Source organism: Rhinoderma darwinii, chromosome 7 (assembly GCF_050947455.1).
Source record: "Rhinoderma darwinii isolate aRhiDar2 chromosome 7, aRhiDar2.hap1, whole genome shotgun sequence".
Classification (NCBI taxonomy): Eukaryota; Metazoa; Chordata; class Amphibia; order Anura; family Rhinodermatidae; genus Rhinoderma; species Rhinoderma darwinii.
The window spans coordinates 8985961-9008314 of record NC_134693.1 but is presented as its reverse complement, the minus strand read 5'-3'; the positions used below and the strand labels follow the sequence as shown (position 1 = coordinate 9008314).

The following is a 22354-nucleotide window of genomic DNA, read 5'->3' as shown; positions in this document are numbered from 1 at the left end:
TACAATGTAATAATCCGGTAATATCCCCTCCCCCCTCAGGCCTGCGTGGATGTGAGAGCCAGCTCCGTCTTCTGGAAACAGATGGAAGTCACGGAGACCCTGGGAGGGCTGCCCCGCGTCCCGGAATGGCTCTCCACCCATCCATCACATGAGAACCGAGCGGAGCATCTGGACAGACTCATCCCGAAGGTCGGTGGAATGAAATTCAATGTTTTGCCTAATCCAAAAATCGGGGCAATATAGGGGGCGCTAATGAGTACCTCGGATGACACACATGTTAAATGACTAAAGAGGGGCCACCAATATGGGATTAGTGGGTGTTTAACCCGACAGTCAGCGGACAGAACCCGTTTACTACCGTTACAACGCAGCGCAGCTCTTACTCGTGTGGATGTGTCTGGTACTGCAATTGGTTCCACGGTCAGGCAAGTGCCGCACCAACAGTTGGCATCAGCTGTTTTTCATCTAGAATATTGAAGGATCAGTCCGCTCCCCCGCTGTGGTTCTGGCGGCGCTGGCACTAGAGCGGGTACCCAGGGCAGGACGGTTGGTGTCAGTCATGTGGCCGTCTAGTACTTCTATGTGCCCCCGTCTGCGCTGTGTGCTCCCTGTGATCACTGTTACAGAATTGTTTCTACAATGTTGCAATTTGTGGCTGTTCTCTCCATGACACATATTTTCCCATGCTCCCAAACAGGTGTCAGAGTGGTGGGGACCTCTCTATGAAGGATTGGAAGTGGGGATGATGATGGATAAGGGCTAGGTCCTCGCTGCCACCCAGAGAAGCACCCACTTTAACCCCTTATTGCAGTTTACATCGGGCGAGTGTAGTACTTCCCACGCCCCGGCATCCTGTTATGGCGCGGTATCCGATCATGTTGGCGTTGCCGGTATAGAAAGTACAAGGCGTCATCACGCAGCTGCACTGACACAAATATGAAGACGCTCTACATTTCTGAAATGCTGTTGTGCTATCCTGAAGGGGTTAATTTTTCTGCAGCGTTTTGATTTCTCGTAGCGATTGAACGTGGACGCTGTTTTATTTCCCGCCTCCGGTTGGGGCTCGGACATTTTTTTTTTCCCCCTTTATCAGTCGTGCAGGATATCAGTAGAGACATTTCCTGCACATTGTGACGCTGCCGCTGCTGCGTTCCAGCAAGTCTCCGCAGCCAACACAGCCGGAAACTGCGCCGCTCCCCGTCCTGATCACAGATCTCCTATCTGCGCTGGCGGCACGGCCCTGGCATCTCAGCCGTGGCACACTGACTCGTGTCTTCCAGGAGACACCCGGCCATCTCCGCACTCCGGCCAAGTGTTCGTGTTTTCCCAGCTAATGTATCCAGGGGCAGCACTCCCAAATATTAAAAGGGGCCGCGCGCTCTCCACTCTGCTGTGCGGGGACACAATGGGTTTCTTATCAATTTAAGTTCAGTGATTTCTTTATTTCTAGATAAATTTTATACAACTGTCTGGGGAACATTGCATTATGGGGGAGGGGGGGGATTTGCTGCATTTTTGCATATGAATATTTTTTAAAGGGCCAGTGGTTAATAAACGTAATTTTTTTTACATTTTTTTTTTTTTTTTTTTTAAAGGCATAGGCACAGTTTGTAGTTCTGCTTTCAAAGCCCAAATTCACTCTAAAACGGAAAATACAGGGCTGTCTGCAGATAACTCACTTCAACCCACCCTTATGGGGACCGGTATAGTGGGGTCCCCTCAACCTAGAGCTCTCTGTTGGGGGGAAAAGATAGTCACAAATTTTCAAAAATGTCAAAATATACAGAGCTGCTATTTTGTTGGCGGATTTATTTCTAAAGCCGTCCTACAATGTGAGGGTTCTGCAAACAGCTCCTCATATCTGAGCTTCCTGGACACCGGTGTGATTGTGACATGGGGAGGTTTTGACTTGTTGTGCAATAAATCCGCCTATGAGACATTTTAAATACATTAGATACTGAGGTTTTTAAAGTGTTCCTTTTTCTCTAGTCACATCCAGAGCTGCATTCAGAATTCTTCTGGCTGCTGCTTAGCAGGGCCAGTTAACTCTTTGCTGGCAGATGAAACACTCTAAGCATAGTTGAGATCCTATAATGTGTTGTGCTCCAGTGCAGTCCATTCTGGGAGACTGCTATATAGTGCGGGAGGTGTAATCGCTGCATCTCCCAGGCGCACGCCGGCGCTTTATGGTCCATACAGACACTGAAGCAGCAGGGATAAACTAGTTCTTCAGGCCTGAGAGCTAACAGGAAGCCAGTAAAATTGTGACTGGAGTAAAAATATATATTTGTGTTCAATTATTTCCCTTCTTTCAAAATCACTGCTTGCTGTCAGTGAATAAGAATATGCACGTTATGATTCTTTATACCCTAAAGATTTTCTTCACAATTCGCCGTTTTCCAGCTATGTGTAGATTACAGCGGTGATTGTATGTTTCTGTATGTTTTCTTTATTATGTCCGTATTTTCGCCTTCTAGGATCTCAAGTTGTAATTTTATCTCTTCAGTCTCCGCTAAGAAACCTCCAGAATCCCGGCAGCGAGCATAATAACAGATATTTGCGTTGCCGTCTTTGCTTCCACAATCAGTTGTTCTTTCTCTCGGCGCGGCAGGCAAACAGCCTAATAATAAAATACACAAGCATATCGTTCCTTTGAGTGGTTTTCCTTGTGGCTGAGCCGAGTAATGTCTGTGAATACAGATATAATTGGATGTACATGTGGATCCGCTTCAATTGATCTGACTAAGTCCGTACACTTGTGATGCGGGCACATGGTAATCGCTTCCCTTGCAGATGCCGGTAATCTCTGCGGCTGCAGACTGTCACACTCCTTCCACTCTGCTACACTAAATATGCAGAAACTTTCATGCTTCACTTACATTAAAAAGGTTCATAGTCGAAATTTCAATACCGGTTATTATATGATTCATCCTTAATGGAGGGAAATCATTGCTTCATTGCTGCGTTGCCCCTGCCTGGCAATGTCCTTGTCTTCTAATATTGGTCATTTGCACAGGACCGCTTGACGGTAGATCGGCTCCCCAGGCTCCTCCCCCTTATTCGGACTCATTCCCCTCCGTCTATATGGGGCAGGTATATGAAAGTCTCTTCTTTCTTTCACTGGTGGTTTAGTTGCTTGTAGCTTTATAATCGTTCTATCATTGCTGAATATAATCAGCTTTCCATTCAATGACTTCCTGCTGAGGTTCTGCTTGGGCACAGCAGCCAATCTGAACAAGCAGAGCTGCAGTGTAAAGCAACATGGGACAGAACTGCAGTCTGTCCTTGAATATTCCCGATCAATGATACACCCTACACCTGGCTGCACCTCTGCATTGCTACTCTGTTCCCTATATATCATATAGAAACAATTTTGGATGGAAACCCCAGTGTAGATTGATCTCTCCCCCACCAACTGTTGTTCACATTGCTATTAGGACATTCCGAGTTAAGGTAGGGGTCCCTCGTTAAGGAGCTTAGTTGACCGCTATTGCAAATAGCTGCAAAGTGCAGCCTTTGCTTTGGAGGACCTGACATATTTTGCATTACATGGTCAGTTGGCCGTCAGTTCTCCTGTGTGGTGTAGTATAGAGGATCTGTCAGCTCTCCTGTGTGGAGTAGTATAGAGGATCTGTCAGCTCTCCTGTGTAGTGTAGTATAGAGGAGCTGTCGGCTCTCCTGTGTGGTGTAGTATAGAGGATCTGTCAGCTCTCCTGTGTGGTGTAGTATAGAGGAGCTGTCAGTTCTCCTGTGTGGTGTAGTATAGAGGAGCTGTCAGTTCTCCTGTATGGTGTAGTATAGAGGAGCTGTCGGCTCTCCTGTGTGGTGTAGTATAGAGGAGCTGTCAGCTCTCCTGTGTGGTGTAGTATAGAGGAGCTGTCAGTTCTCCTGTGTGGTATAGTATAGAGGAGCAGTCAGCTCTCCTGTGTGGTGTAGTATAGAGGATCTGTCAGCTCTCCTGTGTGGTGTAGTATAGAGGATCTGTCAGCTCTCCTGTGTGGAGTAGAATAGAGGATCTGTCAGCTCTCCTGTGTAGTGTAGTATAGAGGAGCTGTCGGCTCTCCTGTGTGGTGTAGTATAGAGGAGCTGTCAGCTCTCCTGTGTGGTGTAGTATGGAGGAGCTGTCAGTTCTCCTGTGTGGTGTAGTATAGAGGATCTGTCAGCTCTCCTGTGTGGTGTAGTATAGAGGAGCTGTCAGCTCTGCTGTGTGGTGTAGTATAGAGGAGCAGTCAGCTCTCCTGTGTGGTGTAGTATAGAGGAGCCGTCAGTTCTCCTGTGTGGTGTAGTATAAAGGATCTGTCAGCTCTCCTGTGTGGTGTAGTATAGAGGATCTGTCAGCTCTCCTGTGTAGTATAGAGGAGCTGTCGGCTCTCCTGTGTGGTGTAGTATAGAGGATCTGTCAGCTCTCCTGTGTGGTGTAGTATAGAGGAGCTGTCAGTTCTCCTGTGTGGTGTAGTATAGAGGAGCTGTCAGCTCTCCTGTGTGGTGTAGTATAGAGGATCTGTCACTTCTCCTGTGTAATGTAGTATACAGGATCTGTCAGTTCTCCTGTGTGGAGTAGTATAGAGGATCTGTTAGCTCTCCTGTGTGGTGTAGTATAGAGGATCTGTCAGTTCTCCTGTGTGGTGTAGTATAGAGGATCTGTCAGCTCTCCTGTGTGGTGTAGTATAGAGGAGCTGTCGGCTCTCCTGTGTGGTGTAGTATAGAGGATCTGTCGGTTCTCCTGTGTTGTGTAGTATAGAGGAGCTGTCAGTTCTCCTGTGTGGTGTAGTATAGAGGAGCTGTCAGCTCTCCTGTGTGGGGTAGTATAGAGGAGCTGTCAGCTCTCCTGTGTGGTGTAGTATAGAGGATCTGTCAGTTCTCCTGTGTGGTGTAGTATAGAGGATCTGTCAGTTCTCCTGTGGGGTGTAGTATAGAGGAGCTGTCAGCTCTCCTGTGTGGTGTAGTATAGAGGAGCTGTCAGCTCTCCTGTGTGGTGTAGTATAGAGGAGCTGTCAGTTCTCCTGTGTAGTATAGAGGAGCTGTCAGCTCTCCTGTGGGGTGTAGTATAGATGAGCTGTCAGTTCTCCTGTGTGGTGTAGTATAAAGGATCTGTCAGCTCTCCTGTGTGGTGTAGTATAGAGGATCTGTCGGTTCTCCTGTGTTGTGTAGTATAGAGGATCTGTCAGTTCTCCAGTGTGGTGTAGTATAGAGGAGCTGTCAGTTCTCCTGTGTGGTGTAGTATAGAGGATCTGTCAGCTCTCCTGTGGGGTGTAGTATAGAGGATCTGTCAGCTCTCCTGTGTGGTGTAGTATAGAGGATCTGTCAGTTCTCCTGTGTGGTGTAGTATAGAGGATCTGTCGGCTCTCCTGTGTGGTGTAGTATAGAGGAGCTGTCAGTTCTCCTGTATGGTGTAGTATAGAGGAGCTGTCGGCTCTCCTGTGTGGTGTAGTATAGAGGGCTGTCAGCTCTCCTGTGTGGTGTAGTATAGAGGAGCTGTCAGCTCTCCTGTGTGGTGTAGTATAGAGGAGCTGTCAGTTCTCCTGTGTGGTGTAGTATAGAGGAGCTGTCAGTTCTCCTGTGTGGTGTAGTATAGAGGAGCTGTCTGCTCTCCTGTGGGGTGTAGTATAGAGGATCTGTCAGTTCTCCTGTGTGGTGTAGTATAGAGGAGCTGTCTGCTCTCCTGTGTTGTGTAGTATAGAGGATCTGTCGGCTCTCCTGTGTGGTGTAGTATAGAGGAGCTGTCAGTTCTCCTGTATGGTGTAGTATAGAGGAGCTGTCGGCTCTCCTGTGTGGTGTAGTATAGAGGGCTGTCAGCTCTCCTGTGTGGTGTAGTATAGAGGAGCTGTCAGTTCTCCTGTGTGGTGTAGTATAGAGGAGCTGTCAGTTCTCCTGTGTGGTGTAGTATAGAGGAGCTGTCTGCTCTCCTGTGGGGTGTAGTATAGAGGATCTGTCAGTTCTCCTGTGTGGTGTAGTATAGAGGAGCTGTCTGCTCTCCTGTGTGGTGTAGTATAGAGGATCTGTTAGCTCTCCTGTGTGGTGTAGTATAGAGGAGCTGTCAGCTCTCCTGTGTGGTGTAGTATAGAGGAGCTGTCAGCTCTCCTGTGTGGTGCAGTATAGAGGAGCTGTCAGCTCTCCTGTGTGGTGCAGTATAGAGGATCTGTCAGCTCTCCTGTGTAGTGTAGTATAGAGGATCTGTCAGTTCCTCTGTGTGGTGCAGTATAGAGGAGCTGTCAGCTCTCCTGTGTGGTGTAGTATAGAGGAGCTGTCAGCTCTCCTGTGTGGTGTAGTATAGAGGATCTCTCAGCTCTCCTGTGTGGTGTAGTATAGAGGAGCTGTCAGCTCTCCTGTGTGGTGTAGTATAGAGGATCTGTCAGCTCTCCTGTGTGGTGTAGTATAGAGGAGCTCTCCTGTGTGGTGTAGTATAGAGGATCTGTCATCTCTCCTGTGTGGTGTAGTATAGAGGATCTCTCAGCTCTCCTGTGTGGTGTAGTATAGAGGAGCTGTCAGCTCTCCTGTGTGGTGTAGTATAGAGGATCTGTCAGCTCTCCTGTGTGGTGTAGTATAGAGGAGCTGTCAGCTCTCCTGTGTGGTGTAGTATAGAGGAGCTGTCAGTTCTCCTGTGTGGTGTAGTATAGAGGAGCTGTCAGCTCTCCTGTGTGGTGTAGTATAGACGATCTGTCAGTTCTCCTGTGTGGTGTAGTATAGAGGAGCTGTCAGCTCTCCTGTGGGGTGTAGTATAGAGGATCTGTCAGTTCTCCTGTGTGGTGTAGTATAGAGGAGCTGTCTGCTCTCCTGTGTGGTGTAGTATAGAGGATCTGTTAGCTCTCCTGTGTGGTGTAGTATAGAGGAGCTGTCAGCTCTCCTGTGTGGTGCAGTATAGAGGATCTGTCAGCTCTCCTGTGTAGTGTAGTATAGAGGATCTGTCAGTTCCTCTGTGTGGTGCAGTATAGAGGATCTGTCAGCTCTCCTGTGTGGTGTAGTATAGAGGAGCTGTCAGCTCTCCTGTGTGGTGTAGTATAGAGGAGCTGTCAGCTCTCCTGTGTGGTGTAGTATAGAGGAGCTGTCAGCTCTCCTGTGTGGTGTAGTATAGAGGATCTGTCAGCTCTCCTGTGTGGTGTAGTATAGAGGATCTGTCCGCTCTCCTGTGTGGTGTAGTATAGAGGAGCTGTCAGCTCTCCTGTGTGGTGTAGTATAGAGGAGCTGTCAGCTCTCCTGTGTGGTGTAGTATAGAGGATCTGTCAGCTCTCCTGTGTGGTGTAGTATAGAGGAGCTGTCAGTTCTCCTGTGTGATGTAGTATAGAGGATCTGTCAGCTCTGCTGTGTGGTGTAGTATAGAGGATCTGTCAGCTCTGCTGTGTGGTGTAGTATAGAGGATCTGTCAGTTCTCCTGTGTGGTGTAGTATAGAGGATCTGTCAGTTCTCCTGTGTGGTGTAGTATAGAGGATCTGTCAGCTCTCCTGTGTGGTGTAGTATAGAGGATCTGTTAGCTCTCCTGTGTGGTGTAGTATAGAGGAGCTGTCAGCTCTCCTGTGTGGAGTAGTATAGAGGAGCTGTCAGTTCTCCTGTGTGGTGTAGTATAGAGGAGCTGTCAGCTCTCCTGTGTGGAGTAGTATAGAGGAGCTGTCAGTTCTCCTGTGTGGTGTAGTATAGAGGATCTGTCCGCTCTCCTGTGTGTGGTGTAGTATAGAGGAGCTGTCAGCTCTCCTGTGTGGTGTAGTATAGAGGAGCTGTCTGCTCTCCTGTGTGGTGTAGTATAGAGGAGCTGTCAGCTCTCCTGTGTGGTGTAGTATAGAGGAGCTGTCAGCTCTCCTGTGTGGTGTAGTATAGAGGAGCTGTCAGCTCTCCTGTGTGGTGTATAGAGTATTTTATTGGATGGTGTCCGACTGTGTAGGGTCATGCCCTATTGACATGGGGAATGCGAACACCTAGTTGTCATTTAACTTATTTATACATTTCCAGGAGGAATAACCGAGGAAACGCACAATACAGAGTTTTTAAAAACGATGCTGTTATTTCATGGGGATTAAAGATCCTTTTTTTTTTATTGTTAAAAATTGTATTAAGCCTCCGTTTGTTCTTTATATCTTTTTTTGGGAAAGCTGGGTGACAAGTAATATGAATGTTATTGGTGCTCCCATAGGAGTTCTGCTTTTCCAGCTTCCCACATGACACCTCTCTAGTTATGGCGTGATAAGAAGTGGGGGGTGCTGTATAACTAGGCAGATTGACATTCGGGGGTCTAGGAAAGCTGGGTGCTGACCCCTGTGTGAAATGCCTCGGCAGCTTCTGATTAAACATCTCTAAGTCTTTTATACAGAGACATTTTTGTCTCCCAGGACAGATCTTTATTTCAGTTTCTCGGACATAGTGGGGTCTTCTCCGCTTGGTCTTCCCGCTCGTTGCCGCCCGCCGTGTCACATCCATCACATCTCGCGGCGGGATCTCTGGTCACATATTGAAGTCCCGGGCGGAAGGTTCTGCATCTTTAATGTTCAGGCTTCTCGCTATTATTTAAACATAGATCCGTCTCTTGGCAACTACTGAGCTCCCAAAATAGTTTTTGGAAAGACGTTTTCAGAGGCTGCGTCTTCCCGGCACACGGTCGGATCTCCGAATTTTCCATCGAATATTTTGTATGTGTCTAAATGTGATGTTTTCTGCTGTGCGCTGAATAGAGTAACTAAATTGCAGCAATGTAACGAACACTTCTGCGATGCCCATGAGGCAGTGTTCACATCCTGCAGCCATGTCCCCATACACACTGTGCCATAGTTAGTTGAATATTTTTGGAGGATTTTTTTTTCCAGATCTCTGTTTGCTGTCAGTGAATGGGAGCATTTTTTTTCTACATCCAGAGGCGAGAAATAGACCACGCAGATCTTATTCTTCTCCCAGCTGAGGGTTTGTTACAATGTATCAGGGTAGGCAGTCCTCTGTGAACTCCGACCCATCAGCTATTGATGGTCTATCCTGAAGATAGGCCATCAATTTTTCGGGGCTGGAAAACCATCCATTTTTTTCTACCTCCAACACAAGTGCAAGGATCTGAGCGACTGTGACAAGGACCAAATTGTGATGTCTAGGAAACTGGGTCTTATCATCAACAAAATGGTCGGTCTTGTGGGGTGTTCCCGGCCTTGTGGGGTGTTCCCGGCCTTGTGGGGTGTTCCCGGCCTTGTGCGGTGTTCCCGGCCTTGTGGGGTGTTCCCGGCCTTGTGGGGTGTTCCCGGTCTTGTGCGGTGTTCCCGGTATACAGTGGTCAGTACCTAACAAAAGTGCTCCGAGGAAGGATAACTGGTGACAGGGTCATGGGCCCAAGACGTGCTGGGGAGGGGAGGCTAGCCCGTCTGGCCCGACCCCACAGAAGAACTTCTGTACCAGAAATTACTGATAACGCGCTGCAGGATGACGCCCCCGCCGCGCTGCAGACATTGTACAGGAATGATGAGGAACATGATAAATATTTCAAGGTGTTGTCTCCAAATTCCCCAGATCTCAATCCGATGGATCATCTGTGGGATGTGCTGGAAATCAAGTCCGATCGATGGAGGCCGCACCTTACAGGATCAGCGTCTAACATCATAGTGTCCGAGACCACAGGAACCTTCAGACGTCTTGTAGAGTCCGTGCCCCGACGGGTCACAGCTGTGCGGGCGGCACAAGGGCGACTACACAATATTAGGCCGGTGCTTTATGTTCTGACTGATCGGTGTATATCCGTATAGTAAATATGTATCCAAAACAAATAAAAGACCATGCATGAAAATAAACATCCACAATATGCAGACGCCGCTTATCTCCCCTCTATATCGGCCGCGTACAGGGATCGTCAGAGCTGTCATAGGGGCGCGGTATCTGGCCGCAGAACATGCAGCGTGACATTTACTGGACGGGGTGAAGGAGCGGATTCCCGGAGAGATGTGACTGGTTGTGTAATGTGGCGTTACCGTAACCCCCCACCCCTCCCCCTCTCCTGCCGCCTGCAGGGCCATTAGTAGTAAATTGTATGTTTAAGGCGACACCGGAGCCTCCAGGGATTGCAAATTGGGAAGATTACATTTGTGCCTGATCCCGAGGACGTCTGGTCACATTTTACTACTCGCATTATATGTTTTCCTGATTAACGCTCTGAATGTTTATTAAACAGCATTAATATCCCCTATAACTGCCCCATCGGCTGCCGCAGGCGGCGGAATAATCCTGGATCCTCGGTCGGCGGCTGCAGCGAAGCGACAGAACATTGAAGGACATTTTCTGGTTTTGTATGACCGGGATGATTTCACAGCTCATTTCTTCTCTGAAATCTCCCATCGCTGATTCATCTGTCATTGGAACTCTTTAAAAAAAATTCACATTCTGCCGCTTAAACTATTAAACGCTCAGTAAGTAACAACTCCGGCTGCAGCTCCGGGAACGTCTCCACCCCGTGTTACCATCCGTATACCCATCCATATACCCATGAATACAAGAGCGTAGACTGCGGTGTGTGTGGAGCGGCGGGGGGGGGGGGGGGGGGTGTATCGCATATATTTGCATTGTGCTGTTTACCACTTCATATAGTGCTGAGTAAATATTTTGCTGTAATGATCTGTAGTTACATCTTGTCTTAGACTCTAGTCACATCCAGAGCTGCATTCAGAATTCTTCAGGTTACAGGAGATCACTGCTGCCCCCTGTTGGTGCATTTCCTGTATTGATCATAGTCTGCAGTGGTCCATAATGGTAGATGTAGTGCTTCCGCTGGATTGCAGGATCTCACTATCGTCCCCATACACCTCTCCTATGGCAGTGTGTATAGAGTGGGGGATGTAGCGCATTTATTTGCATCGTCGTTTCTGACCAGGATGTATATAATATGTCATGAATTTAAAGTCTTGTCGCTAGAATATAATCTGAAATCCCAGAATCTCCGTTTTCAAATGAAACCAAGATCAAAGATCTAGGTGGAGTATTCGGGGCGCAGCACTCGTTTGAAGTCCGGGCTCTGGATTACTGCCTTGTTCTGTGTCTGTGAAGGGGAGGAGGTGGGAGGGGGAGCCGCAAGTGAGAGCAGGAAGAAAGATCCCAGCCTGTTACTGTCACCACCCCCTGTACAGTCCGCAGTGACCCCAGTGGAGCAGCTTGAGGAGATGGGTAGTTGTATATTATTACCCCCTGGGCCTCATCGGGACCTTTGTCGACCCCATGACTCGGATGTTTACCGACATCTGGATCGTGGAGATTTTTGGTTTCTTCAGTTCCGTTGATTTTATAAAGATCTCTGCAGGTAGACGGGGACATAAGTGTCCTGTATGATCTCTGCAGGTAGACGGGGACATAAGTGTCCTGTATGATCTCTGCAGGTAGACGGGGACATAAGTGTCCTGTATGATCTCTGCAGGTAGACGGGGACATAAGTGTCCTGTATGATCTCTGCAGGTAGACGGGGACATAAGTGTCCTGTATGATCTCTGCAGGTAGACGGGGACATAAGTGTCCTGTATGATCTCTGCAGGTAGACGGGGACATAAGTGTCCTGTATGATCTCTGCAGGTAGACGGGGACATAAGTGTCCTGTATGATCTCTGCAGGTAGACGGGGACATAAGTGTCCTGTATGATCTCTGCAGGTAGACGGGGACATAAGTATCCTGTATGATCTCTGCAGGTAGACGGGGACATAAGTGTCCTGTATGATCTCTGCAGGTAGACGGGGACATAAGTGTCCTGTATGATCTCTGCAGGTAGACGGGGACATAAGTGTCCTGTATGATCTCTGCACCTCTTTTACTTTCATCTTTAGGGGGTTTTGTGGGTCTCGGGCTCTGCTCTGGGTCAGACTTTTAGCCACAAACAGAAGTTTTTATGCATTTTTTACAAAACATTCCACTTTGATGCAAAATTGCATGAAGGTGCTCATGAGTATAAAGTGCTGGGTGGCATTTTGACAATGTGGCAGGTGTCTTCCAGAAGATACATGGGTATGGGTGTATAATATGAATATGATCAATATAGAATTTAGGTTTTATTTGTGTATGTCAAAAGCGTGAACATTCTGGTTAAATCGACATATAAAGCTGCGTAAATACTTGACTTATCTTGTACTGATCTTTAGTTGTGTCATGTCTTAGTCAAATCCAAAGCTGCGTTCAGAATTCTGCTGGTTACTTGTTAACTTTCAGAGATATTCTATATCACCGCTGACCCCTGCTGGTTCAGTGTCTGTAAAGCGCATAGTCTGCTGTAGCGCATTGTGGGAGATGTAATACTTCCACTAGGGCACAGGATCTCGCTGTCGCACCCATACTCTGGTTGCAGTGTGTATAGAGCGGGGTGCACTGTTTTTTTATTTGCCTGTTGTAGTTTGTCTGTAACGTTGAGTAAATATTTTGCTTGTGTACAGATCTTGAGTCACATGTCTTATACTCTGTTCACATCCAGAGCTGTATTCAGATTTCTGCTGGTTACTTGTTACTAAATATCATCTATCTCTGCTACCCCCTGCTGGTTCAGTGTCTGTGAAGAGCAGGCTGCTGCGGTGCATTGCGGGAGGTGTAGTGTTTCTACTAGGCTGCAGGATCTCAATGTCGCCTCCTGCTGGTTCAGTGCTGGCTATGGTTTGGTGCATTTTGGGAGAAATGGTGTTTATGCAAGATACTGTCCTCTAGACTGATGGGAAAAATAAACTCCATGCCCCACAATGCAAGGCACTAAAGTTGCAGCCCAAAGCTGATGTGACTGCTCTGCAAAAGCTTTAATACGTTATTTGTCTGGTTTTGTTGTGATTAGTGATCCCTTAAAAGAATTCAGAAGCAGCAAAAACTCTGTGTGTGAACATCTCCTTAGGTACAAGTCTGGCAGCGCACAATGCTACTAGATTTCATGTAGCAGAATTGTGAATGCAGCTCTGGTGGTGACCATAAAGATTAGAAATTGCCCTTTTTTTTTTTTTTTTTTTTTTCTGCCTAAAGAAACCTTTTACTTTTTTATTTTTCAGGCCATTAAACTGAGAGAATCCTGTAACTGCCCAGATCTCTCCTCCGTTGACCCCAGATTAATTTTCGAGCTGAGCGTGAAGCATCTTCTCCAGAACCACAGCGACTCCGAAAACAAAGTCATAACCGGCGCCATCAAACCTCTCCGGGTGGATGACCGAGTCCCAGTGATGGCTGCAGTCAGGGGAGCGTAGCGGAGCGTTTGTCATGTCACAATGGGATACTCTGGGGGTAATTAATTTCATAATATATCTTTATAGGGGTTGAAGCTGAGTTTTTCTGATACAGAGCTACAAATCCCCTGCTCCTCTTCACACAGCTATAGTGGAGTTAAATGATAAAATTATATCTGCCTATATTCACCACTAGGTGGAGCTCTCAGCATACTGAACTTGTCTGCAAAAAGCTCATTAACTCCCCCTAGTGGTGGCTACGAGCAGCCAGAACTTTATTATTTAACTTCACTATATTTGTGGGAAGTGAAGAGAGGGCACTTGGAGCTTTGTATCAACAAATCTACGACCCCCTATATAGATATATAATTAATCAGCACAGATATTAGATTAAAAAGAAAAAGAAAAACAATAATATGATTTGTGGAGCACCATGACCAGAGACCCCCACCATGACCAGAGACCCTCATCTTTCACTGGAACTAAATGGCTTCTATAAACCTAGTAAATACAGGGACTCTTTACCTTCAAAAGGTTTTAGTTGCAGATCTTTGTATTTTCTAGAACAGTGACCCCCGATGCAGTCTGTGGAAATCTAGTGAAATCAGAGCTGCGCGGCCCCTTCGGATCAAAGGGGGATGGGTTGGTCTCACTTCAGAAACCTCCACCTGTAAAATCCCCTGATTATCTCAATGACCAATCACAGATGTTAAAGAGGCTGTCACCAGATTATAAGTGCCCTATGTCCTACATAATGTGATCGGCGCTGTAATGTAGATAACAGCAGTGGTTTTTATTTTGAAAAAACAATCATTTTTGAGCAAGTTATGAACAATTTTAGATTTATGCTAATTAGTTTCTTAATGACCAACTGGGCGTGTTTTACCTTTTGACCAAGTGGGCGTTGTAAAGAGAAGTGAATGACGCTGACCAATCAGTGACCAATCAGCATCATGCACTCCTCTCCATTCATGTATTCAGCACATAGTGATTTCGTGAGATCACGCTGTGCTGTCACATATTCCCACATTAACTTTACTGAAGTGTTTTGAGAGTGAATAGACATCGCCTCCAGCCAGGACGTGATGTCTATTCACACTCCCGACACTTGCCTAAAGTTTTTTTGGGATTTACGGCTTATTTACACGAACGTGTAATACGCATGATTTTCACGCGCCTCGCACGGACCTATATTAGTCTATGGGGACGTGCAGACAGTCCGTGATTTTTGCGCAGCGTGTGTCCGCTGCGTAAAACTCACGACATGCACTATAACTTGCTCAAAAATGATCGTTATTCAAACTAAAAACCACTGTTATCTACATTACAGCGCCGATCAGATTATATAGGAGACCGGGCGCTTATAATCTGGTGACAGAGACGCTTTAAAATCTGCACACGCGCTTTAGCATCTGTGACCTCGTCGTCATAAATTGTATAGAATTGGATTCGCAGGGTTGGGAGTTTTTTCAATTTTCGAAAATCTTTTTGAAATTTTTCTATGTTCATCGTGAGTTCAGTTGAATATGTTTTTATTTTATGGACAGTTTTGTTACAATGTAACGCTCAAGTTCAAGCTGTTATTTTTCTTGCTGCGTTTATCCAGAAAATGAAAAAATAAAACCAAAAGCTACAGATAGTACCAGTCTTAAAGGGGGTTTCCTGGTTTTATAATAAATGTGAATCCTAGTAGACCATTCTCTGTCTCCTCCAGACTGATACATTTTACCTGCACTGATACATTGTAGCAAACTATCAGGGCAAGAAAGAGACTTGTGCTTCTGATGTGTTTACCTCGCAGGGGATTGTCTAGACTCGATACAAGTGTAACAAACTCTCAGCTGTGAGAAGTATTAGGTCTGTGGAGGTTTTCAGGCTTTGGTTGTAAAGAAGAAGGTTCCCGATCAGCAGATCGCACCGCTGGGCCCTCAGAAAATGGTCCGTCCATAGTTCGCAGCTCTCTCAGCGCTTTACTTTTTCTGTGTCCATCCTTACAAAAAACTTCAAAGGAATATGTGGGCGCGTTGCACATGACAACCAATCCGCTCACAGCTAAAACACGGAAGCGTCATGTGGATCGGTTGTTATGGGCAACCAGAGTTCCCATTAATTCTCAGGCTACAGGACGTCACACGTCCCTGCTTGTTCAGAGCTGTCTGTACAGAGCACCGTGCGTTGTGGTGCATTATGGGATCCAAGTCTGATGTAGAAACAAACCAACTACATTTGCAGTGCTCCTCAGCGATGTGGAAGTCCGTCATACGAGTGGTGTAAGAAGCAGCCAGCAAAATTCTTGAGGCAGCTTTGGATGTGACTTGAGTACTTTAATATTCTTTTAAATTTGGCCATTTAAAGGGACAGTAGTGAAGGTGGTCGCCACATAAAACCATAAGCTGACATGTTTGTAGGTATTTTATGAGCCACAAATCGTATAAAACATTTCATATTCTCTGCTAGTAAATATTACAATGAAGTCAAATACGTCCGACGTGTCAAATGTCGATTTTCTAGAGAATTCAATGATTGCTCAATGTATCATTATTAATATTTCTATTATAATTATTATTATTCATCTGCTGCATTGTTCTATTCATATGTGGACCCCAACAGATGCCTAAATAATGCGGAACTAGTGGGTGTAATTGAGCTCACTAAGTGGCCCCTATAAGCGCCCATCAGGGGCCACACATGCCTCTCCTCACAGGTATTCATGATACCCATGTCTGAGCAGTACGACATACCTCCCAACAATTGAATCCCCATTCGTGGGCCCCGATCCACCCAGGAACCCCCCACAAAATCTCCCAGAAATGCCCACACTGGAGCAGATTTGCATAAGCCCCACCCTCTTTAAAGTTCATTTACGGGACAATGACATGAAAAACAGGACAGTACGGTGTTTGGGGACAGGATCATCTCTTTCTGGCCCCCTGATTTGCCCTTTTGGGGGGGGGGGGGCATTTCAATTGTACCCACTAGTGCAACTTATTATTGGGATTTAACCCAACCAATTCATTCAAAGAGAATTTCCCTCTAAAATTTGAAATCCCTCCAGTCTTCTAATGTCAACTTATAAATAAATAAATTTGTCTCTTTCTGGGAAAGCTGGGTTATAACCAATATGGCCGCCGTGGAGGATTTTGCTCGGCTTTCACAGTCCTAAAGAAGAAATACACCTAGCTATGGGAGTGGGGCATGTATTACTGATAATAAGCAAATCTGCTATTCAGGGGTCTGGGAAAGCTGGGTGACAACCCCTATGGGAGCTGTAATGGTGGCCCCTATATGAAGAGCTGTAAGACAGGCGTCTCGTCCTTACAGGAGCTCCACCGTCAGCCAGTCACCAACATAGTTTTTTTGCATGTGTGTCACCCAGCTTTCCCAGAAACAGATACAACTCAGAAAAAGTTTTTATATTTAAAGGGTGTTGCCCTTTAAAAGGGTTTTCCAGGAATACATATTAATGGCCTATGCATGGGACCCCCACATGATCATTTTAATGGGGCAGAGCTGCATCTAGGGACACGCGGCTGTGCCCCGAAAACCATCGAAGGAGAACTGCTGATCAGTGGGGGTTCAAGGGGCCACGAATGAAGGTACCACGACCCTACGATGAGCGCTGAGACCCCCCATTGTGCCCGCTACTGCAGCTCAGCCCCATTGAAGTGCTGATTGGTGGGGTCCCAGGGGTCGGACCTCCATCGATGGCCAATACTAAGGAGAGATCATCGGTGGATATTCCAAGAGAGGGAACAGTAAAAATAAATGGCCCCCAAAAATAAAACCTGCGTCGCAGCATGAATCCTCGGCAGTGAACGCACGCGGCAGATTGACGTTATTCGCCGTCTTATCTTCAGATGTGCGAGAAAGCGCAGAACGCCCCCTATACGCCTTTAAGGTTCAAAGAGAAAGCGGAAACGTATTCAGCACCCGTGTGTAATCCCACGGCGACTCGTTAAAGCCGAGCATCAGATCCGACAACATGACTGATCGTCGCAGAACCCCGATGCGTATCGCCCATCCGCGGAAGCCATTAATAATGATTTTGCCGCTCTGTAGCTCAGAACACCTGTTACAAAAGAGATTTCTATTTGATCAGGAAATGGCGCTTCAATATTCATGAGGAGAAGGTTTCATGAATATTCAGGAGGATTGTGGGTAATGAATTCCGTCGTCCTGTCGTGGACCTTCGTTACGCTGCAAACACTTCACACAAGGTTACGCGTGCGGGGGAGAAGCGCGGAAAGTTCCAGACCAATTACCGTGACGATCGAGTGAGGAAGAAATACAAAGTCGCGAGCCGCAGACTGAGCGCAGACCACGCTGGGATAGCAAAACTACAACTCCCAGCATGCCGGCAGTCCGTGTATGTTTATTTTTGTTGTTGTTTTGTTTTTTAACCCCTCGAAAGCCACAGGTTGGAGATCACTGCTCTAAACTTGCTTAACCCCTTAATGACCAGGCCATTTTGTGCGTTCATGCATTCCAAGAGTCGTAACTTTTTTTTTTTATTCCGTCGACATCGCCGTATAAGGGCTTGTTTTTTGCGGGACGAGTTGTATTTTGTAATTGTACCATTTTTAGATGCTTATAATATATCGATTAACTTTTATTAACTTTATTTTAGGAGAGAATTGAAAATAAGCAGCTATTCCAGCATTGATTTTCACGTTATAAATTTACGCCGTTTACTATGCAGCGTAAATAACATGTCAACTTTATTCTACGGGTCGGCACGATTACGGGGATACCAAATATGTAAAGGTTTTATAGGTTTTCCGTTTTCGCAATAAAAACCCTTTTAGAAAAAAATTACTTGTTTTTGCATCGCCGCGTTCCAAGAGCCGTAACTTTTTATTTTTCCGTCCATTTGGCCGCATGTGGGCTTGGTTTTTGCGGGCCAATGTGTAGTTTTCATTAGTACTATTTTGGGGTGCATGGGACTTATAGATGAACTTTTATTTAATTTCTTATGGGGGGAATGGGAGAAAAGAGAGAATTTTGCCATGTTTTTTTTGGACGCCGTTCATTCGGCGGTTTAATTAATGTGTTCATTTTATTGTTCAAGTCGTTACGATCGCGGGGATACCATATATGTGTGTGTGTTATTTGTTTTGACACTTTTACTAAATAAAACCACTTTTTGGGCAAAAAAGTTTTATTTTATTTTGACTGTAATTATTATTTTATTTTTTTCACAAACTTTATTTAACTGCTTTTAAATTAATTTATTTTTTAGTCCCACCAGGGGACTTCACCATGTGATCTGCTGATCGCAAATATAATGCTGACAGGCAATCTATTAGGCCGTGCCTCCGGCTTCGATTCCGGCGGTTGGGGCTGGAGCCAGGCTGTGTATAACAGCCGCGGTCCGGCCGCTGATCGCATGTGTACACTGGCAGTGCCCGCGCGATCAGAGGACGGATATATCCGTACTTCGTCGTAAAGGGGTTAAAGGCGTTCCTTAAATTTTGACTTTTGTAAAGAGGACGACGATTTTTTTAGACGTTTAGCCACATCTGTTACTTCGCCCTAGCCCTGTCCATACACTCCTTTTGAGCCCCAAACACTTCAATCACACAGTAATAATGCCCCACACAGTGGTGATACCTCCTTAGTGCCCCCACAAATTATCATGCCTCCATAGTGGCACCGCACAGTATTATTTCCCCATATTGCCCCCTATACTATATTCGGCACCCATAGTTCCCCCACACAGTATCATGCCCTTATGGTGCCCTAACAATGCCCTCATAGTTTCTCCACAGAGTATAATTTCCCCATTGTGCCACCACACAATCATGTCCACATAGTGCCCCTCACACTATATCATGAACTTATGTTGCCCTCCACACAGTATAATGTTCCCATAGTGCCCCCCTATGAACAGTATAATGTCCCCAGACATTATAATTCCCCAAAGTGCCCCCCCACAGTATAATGCCCATAGTGTCCACACACATCATGCCCCATAGAGCCTCCGCAAACACACAGTATAATGCCCTATAGTGCCTGAACATCGTATAATACCCCTATAGTACCTCCATACACACATTGTATAATGCCCCCACAAACAGTATAGTGCCCCCCCCAGTATAATGTTCCCATAGTACCCTTTTTGGTACACAGTAGTAATGCCCCCACACCGTAATGATACCTCCCTAGTGCCTCTCCACACAGTATAATATCCCCATATTGCCCTCCACAGTATATTCTTCCCATAGTGCCCCGCAAAGAGACAGTATATTACCCTCATAGTGCCCCCCACAGTATAATCTCCCCATAGTGCCCCCCACAATATAATCTCCCCATAGTGCCCCCCACAGTATAATCTCCCCATAGTGCCCCCCACAATATAATCTCCCCATAGTGCCCCCCACACAGACAGTATAATCCCCCGGAATCCGGGACTGGATCGGAGATGGATGGGGGGCATGCTTTAAGGGGTTGTCTCATGAATACTATTAGGGTATATGAACATTATAGAGGGGGGTCCTACGCTCAGGTTCCCCCTCTTCAAGCCGAGCGGCTCTGGGTATACATCTGAATGGCCGCCATATAATACTGCATTTCCCCCGACAAAATCAGCTGTTAACCTGAGTTTTCAAAAGCGGGATCCAGGCCGATCAGATGATCGCCCCAGGGGCCCGGTTCTAAAAGGGGGTGTCCTAGATGAAATAACAACCCCTTCAAGTAGCAGTTCCCTAAGATATAGTGATATATTTATTGTGTTACAACAACGTGGCCGGACACCCCCGAGAATGTCAAGATTCTGATACTAATATTAGGGATTTGATATGTTATAATAATGACTCGGCGTCCCCCCTGCCTGTACAGTAGGGGGCACAGCACCCCCATCCCCCACATACCCCAGAAGTGACTAGAAGGGTAAAGCATCCGGCAGAGGAGTCTGACGTGTGGGGAGATGAATGGCCGGCTGAGTCTCTGGGCATCGTCCGTGGCCACATCTTGTGCTCTGCAGCTAATTATATAAAGATTCAATGCAAGGAGCAGATCCATCACACTTTACTGCTACTGGAGTGTTGCAAAGTTTGACAAGCGTGCGGAGTTTACACAAGTCCAGCACTTAAATGAAAATGTTTCGGGGGATTTTTTTATTTATTTTCGCAGTCAGGAGTGACGCCATGTTTTACAATGATGGATGAAGACTCGGGGAAGATTTCATGTGAAACGTTTACCAATGCAAAGCAAACAAAGCGGCTCCGAGGGCATAAACGAAGTACACCTGACGGTGGAAATCCAAACGACAGCATTATATACATATTACATAACACCGGGAGAGTATACGACATGTAATCCACTCTCCCTACCACCATACCTCCCAACATTCAAGTATCACAAAGAGGGGCAACCGATGCGGCGTGTGCAGCGACTTGCAACAATTTTAAATTGTAAGCCACGCCTCTAGTCCCACCCAATCCCCGCCCATACACACCCGATTCAGCCCACACAGTATCATGCTCTCATAGGGCCTCCCACACAGCATAATACCAAATAGCTGCCCCCACACAATATAATGCCCTCATAGCTGCCACCACACAATATAATGCCCTCATAGCTGCCACCATACAGTATAATGCCCCCTTAGCTGCAAATATACAGTATAATGCCCCATAGATGCACCCATACAGTGTAAAGCCAACACAGATTCTCCCATGCAGTATAATGCCCATACAGATGCCTCCATGCATTATAATGCCCAAACAAATTATTCTATACAGCATAATGCCCCATAGCTGCCCCATACAGTATAATGCCCCCATAGTTGCCCATTAGTGCTAGTGCCCTTCTAAATAGTGACACAGTGCCCATGTAGATAGGGTCCATATACATCGTGCCACAGTGTCCATGTAGATAGCGCAAACTCCCCCGCCCCCCCCCACACCTCTGTGGATAGTGCCGTTGCAGAGGCCGGGGATTCCGCTCCTAGAGGGAAGCCCTGACGTCACAATCCATATATGGTCAGTGGCTACTCCTTGAGCGGAATCCCCGTTGCCGACTCTGGCCGGGGATTTTGCTCAAGGAGGAGCCCCTGACATCAATGTCCATGGACAGCGACCTCAGGCATTTCCTCTAGGAGCGTAATCCCCAGCCAGATCATCGGCAACAGGGATTCCGCTCAAGCAGTAGCCACTAATTCTGAAGCAGGGAACCATCAACTCCTTGCTTCAGAATTAGTTCAGAGCAGAGGGAGCTCTCCCTCTCACCGCGGACTACCCACGCATAACGCTACTTAAAGCGTTGTGCTCGGGGAAGCCCTTGACGGTACTGTCCATATATGGACAGTGACTTCAGTGGCTACTCCTTGAGTGGAACCCCGTTGCCGAGTCTGGCTGGGGATTCCGCTCCAGGAGTAGCCACTGACGTCACTATCCGTATACGGACAGTAACGTCAAGGGCTTCCACGGCCACGGGACTGTCCCGCTGAATCCGGGGAGGTATGCCTACCAAACATGAACATTCTCCTACCCACATATATATATATATATATATATATATATATATATATATATATATATATATATATATATATTCAGTGAAGGAAATAAGTATTTGATCCCCTGCTGATTTTGTAAGTTTGCCCACTGTCAAAGTCATGAACAGTCTAGAATTTTTAGGCTAGGTTAATTTTACCAGTGAGAGATAGATTATATTAAAAAAAAAACAGAAAATCACATAGTCAAAATGATATATATTTATTTGCATTGTGCACAGAGAAATAAGTATGTGACCCCCTACCAACCATTAAGAGTTCAGCCTCCTCCAGACCAGTTACACGCTCCAAATCAACTTGGTGCCTGCATTATAGACAGCTCTTACATGGTCACCTGTATAAAAGACTCCTGTCCACAGACTCAATGAATCAGTCTGACTCTAAGGGCAGATACAGACGGACATTGCGTTTTTGCGCGCGTAAACAACGCAGCGTTTTGCGCGCGCAAAAACCATTTGACAGCTGCGTGTGTCATCCGTGTATGATGCGCGGCTGCGTGATTTTCGCGCAGCCGCCATCATAGAGATGAGGCTAGTCGACGCCCGTCACTGTCCAAGATGCTGAAAGAGCTAATTCTTTCAGCACCCTCGACAGTGAATGGCGAACACAATATCGAAAAACCTGTTGAAAAAAAAGAAAAAGTTCGTACTTACCGAGAACTTCCCGGCCGTTGCCTTGGTGACGCGTCCTTGGTGACGCGTCCTTGGTGAC

General features: G+C 46.4%; 1 protein-coding gene across 2 annotated transcripts in view; it reads left to right on the top strand.

Moving 5' to 3' along the window:
- Positions 1 to 13531, top strand: part of OMA1 (OMA1 zinc metallopeptidase) — a 59155-nt gene extending 45624 nt beyond the window's left edge. Inside the window, exons 8-9 of one of the 2 annotated variants that reach the window (XM_075832698.1) lie at positions 40 to 189; positions 12958 to 13531. In XM_075832698.1, the coding sequence (XP_075688813.1) occupies positions 40 to 189; positions 12958 to 13149 (342 nt within the window). In that variant the 3' untranslated portion in view covers positions 13150 to 13531. The remainder of the gene's footprint in view (positions 1 to 39; positions 190 to 12957) is intronic. The other variant, XM_075832699.1, reaches the window with a different exon arrangement.
- The last annotated feature ends 8823 nt before the right edge of the window (positions 13532 to 22354 follow it).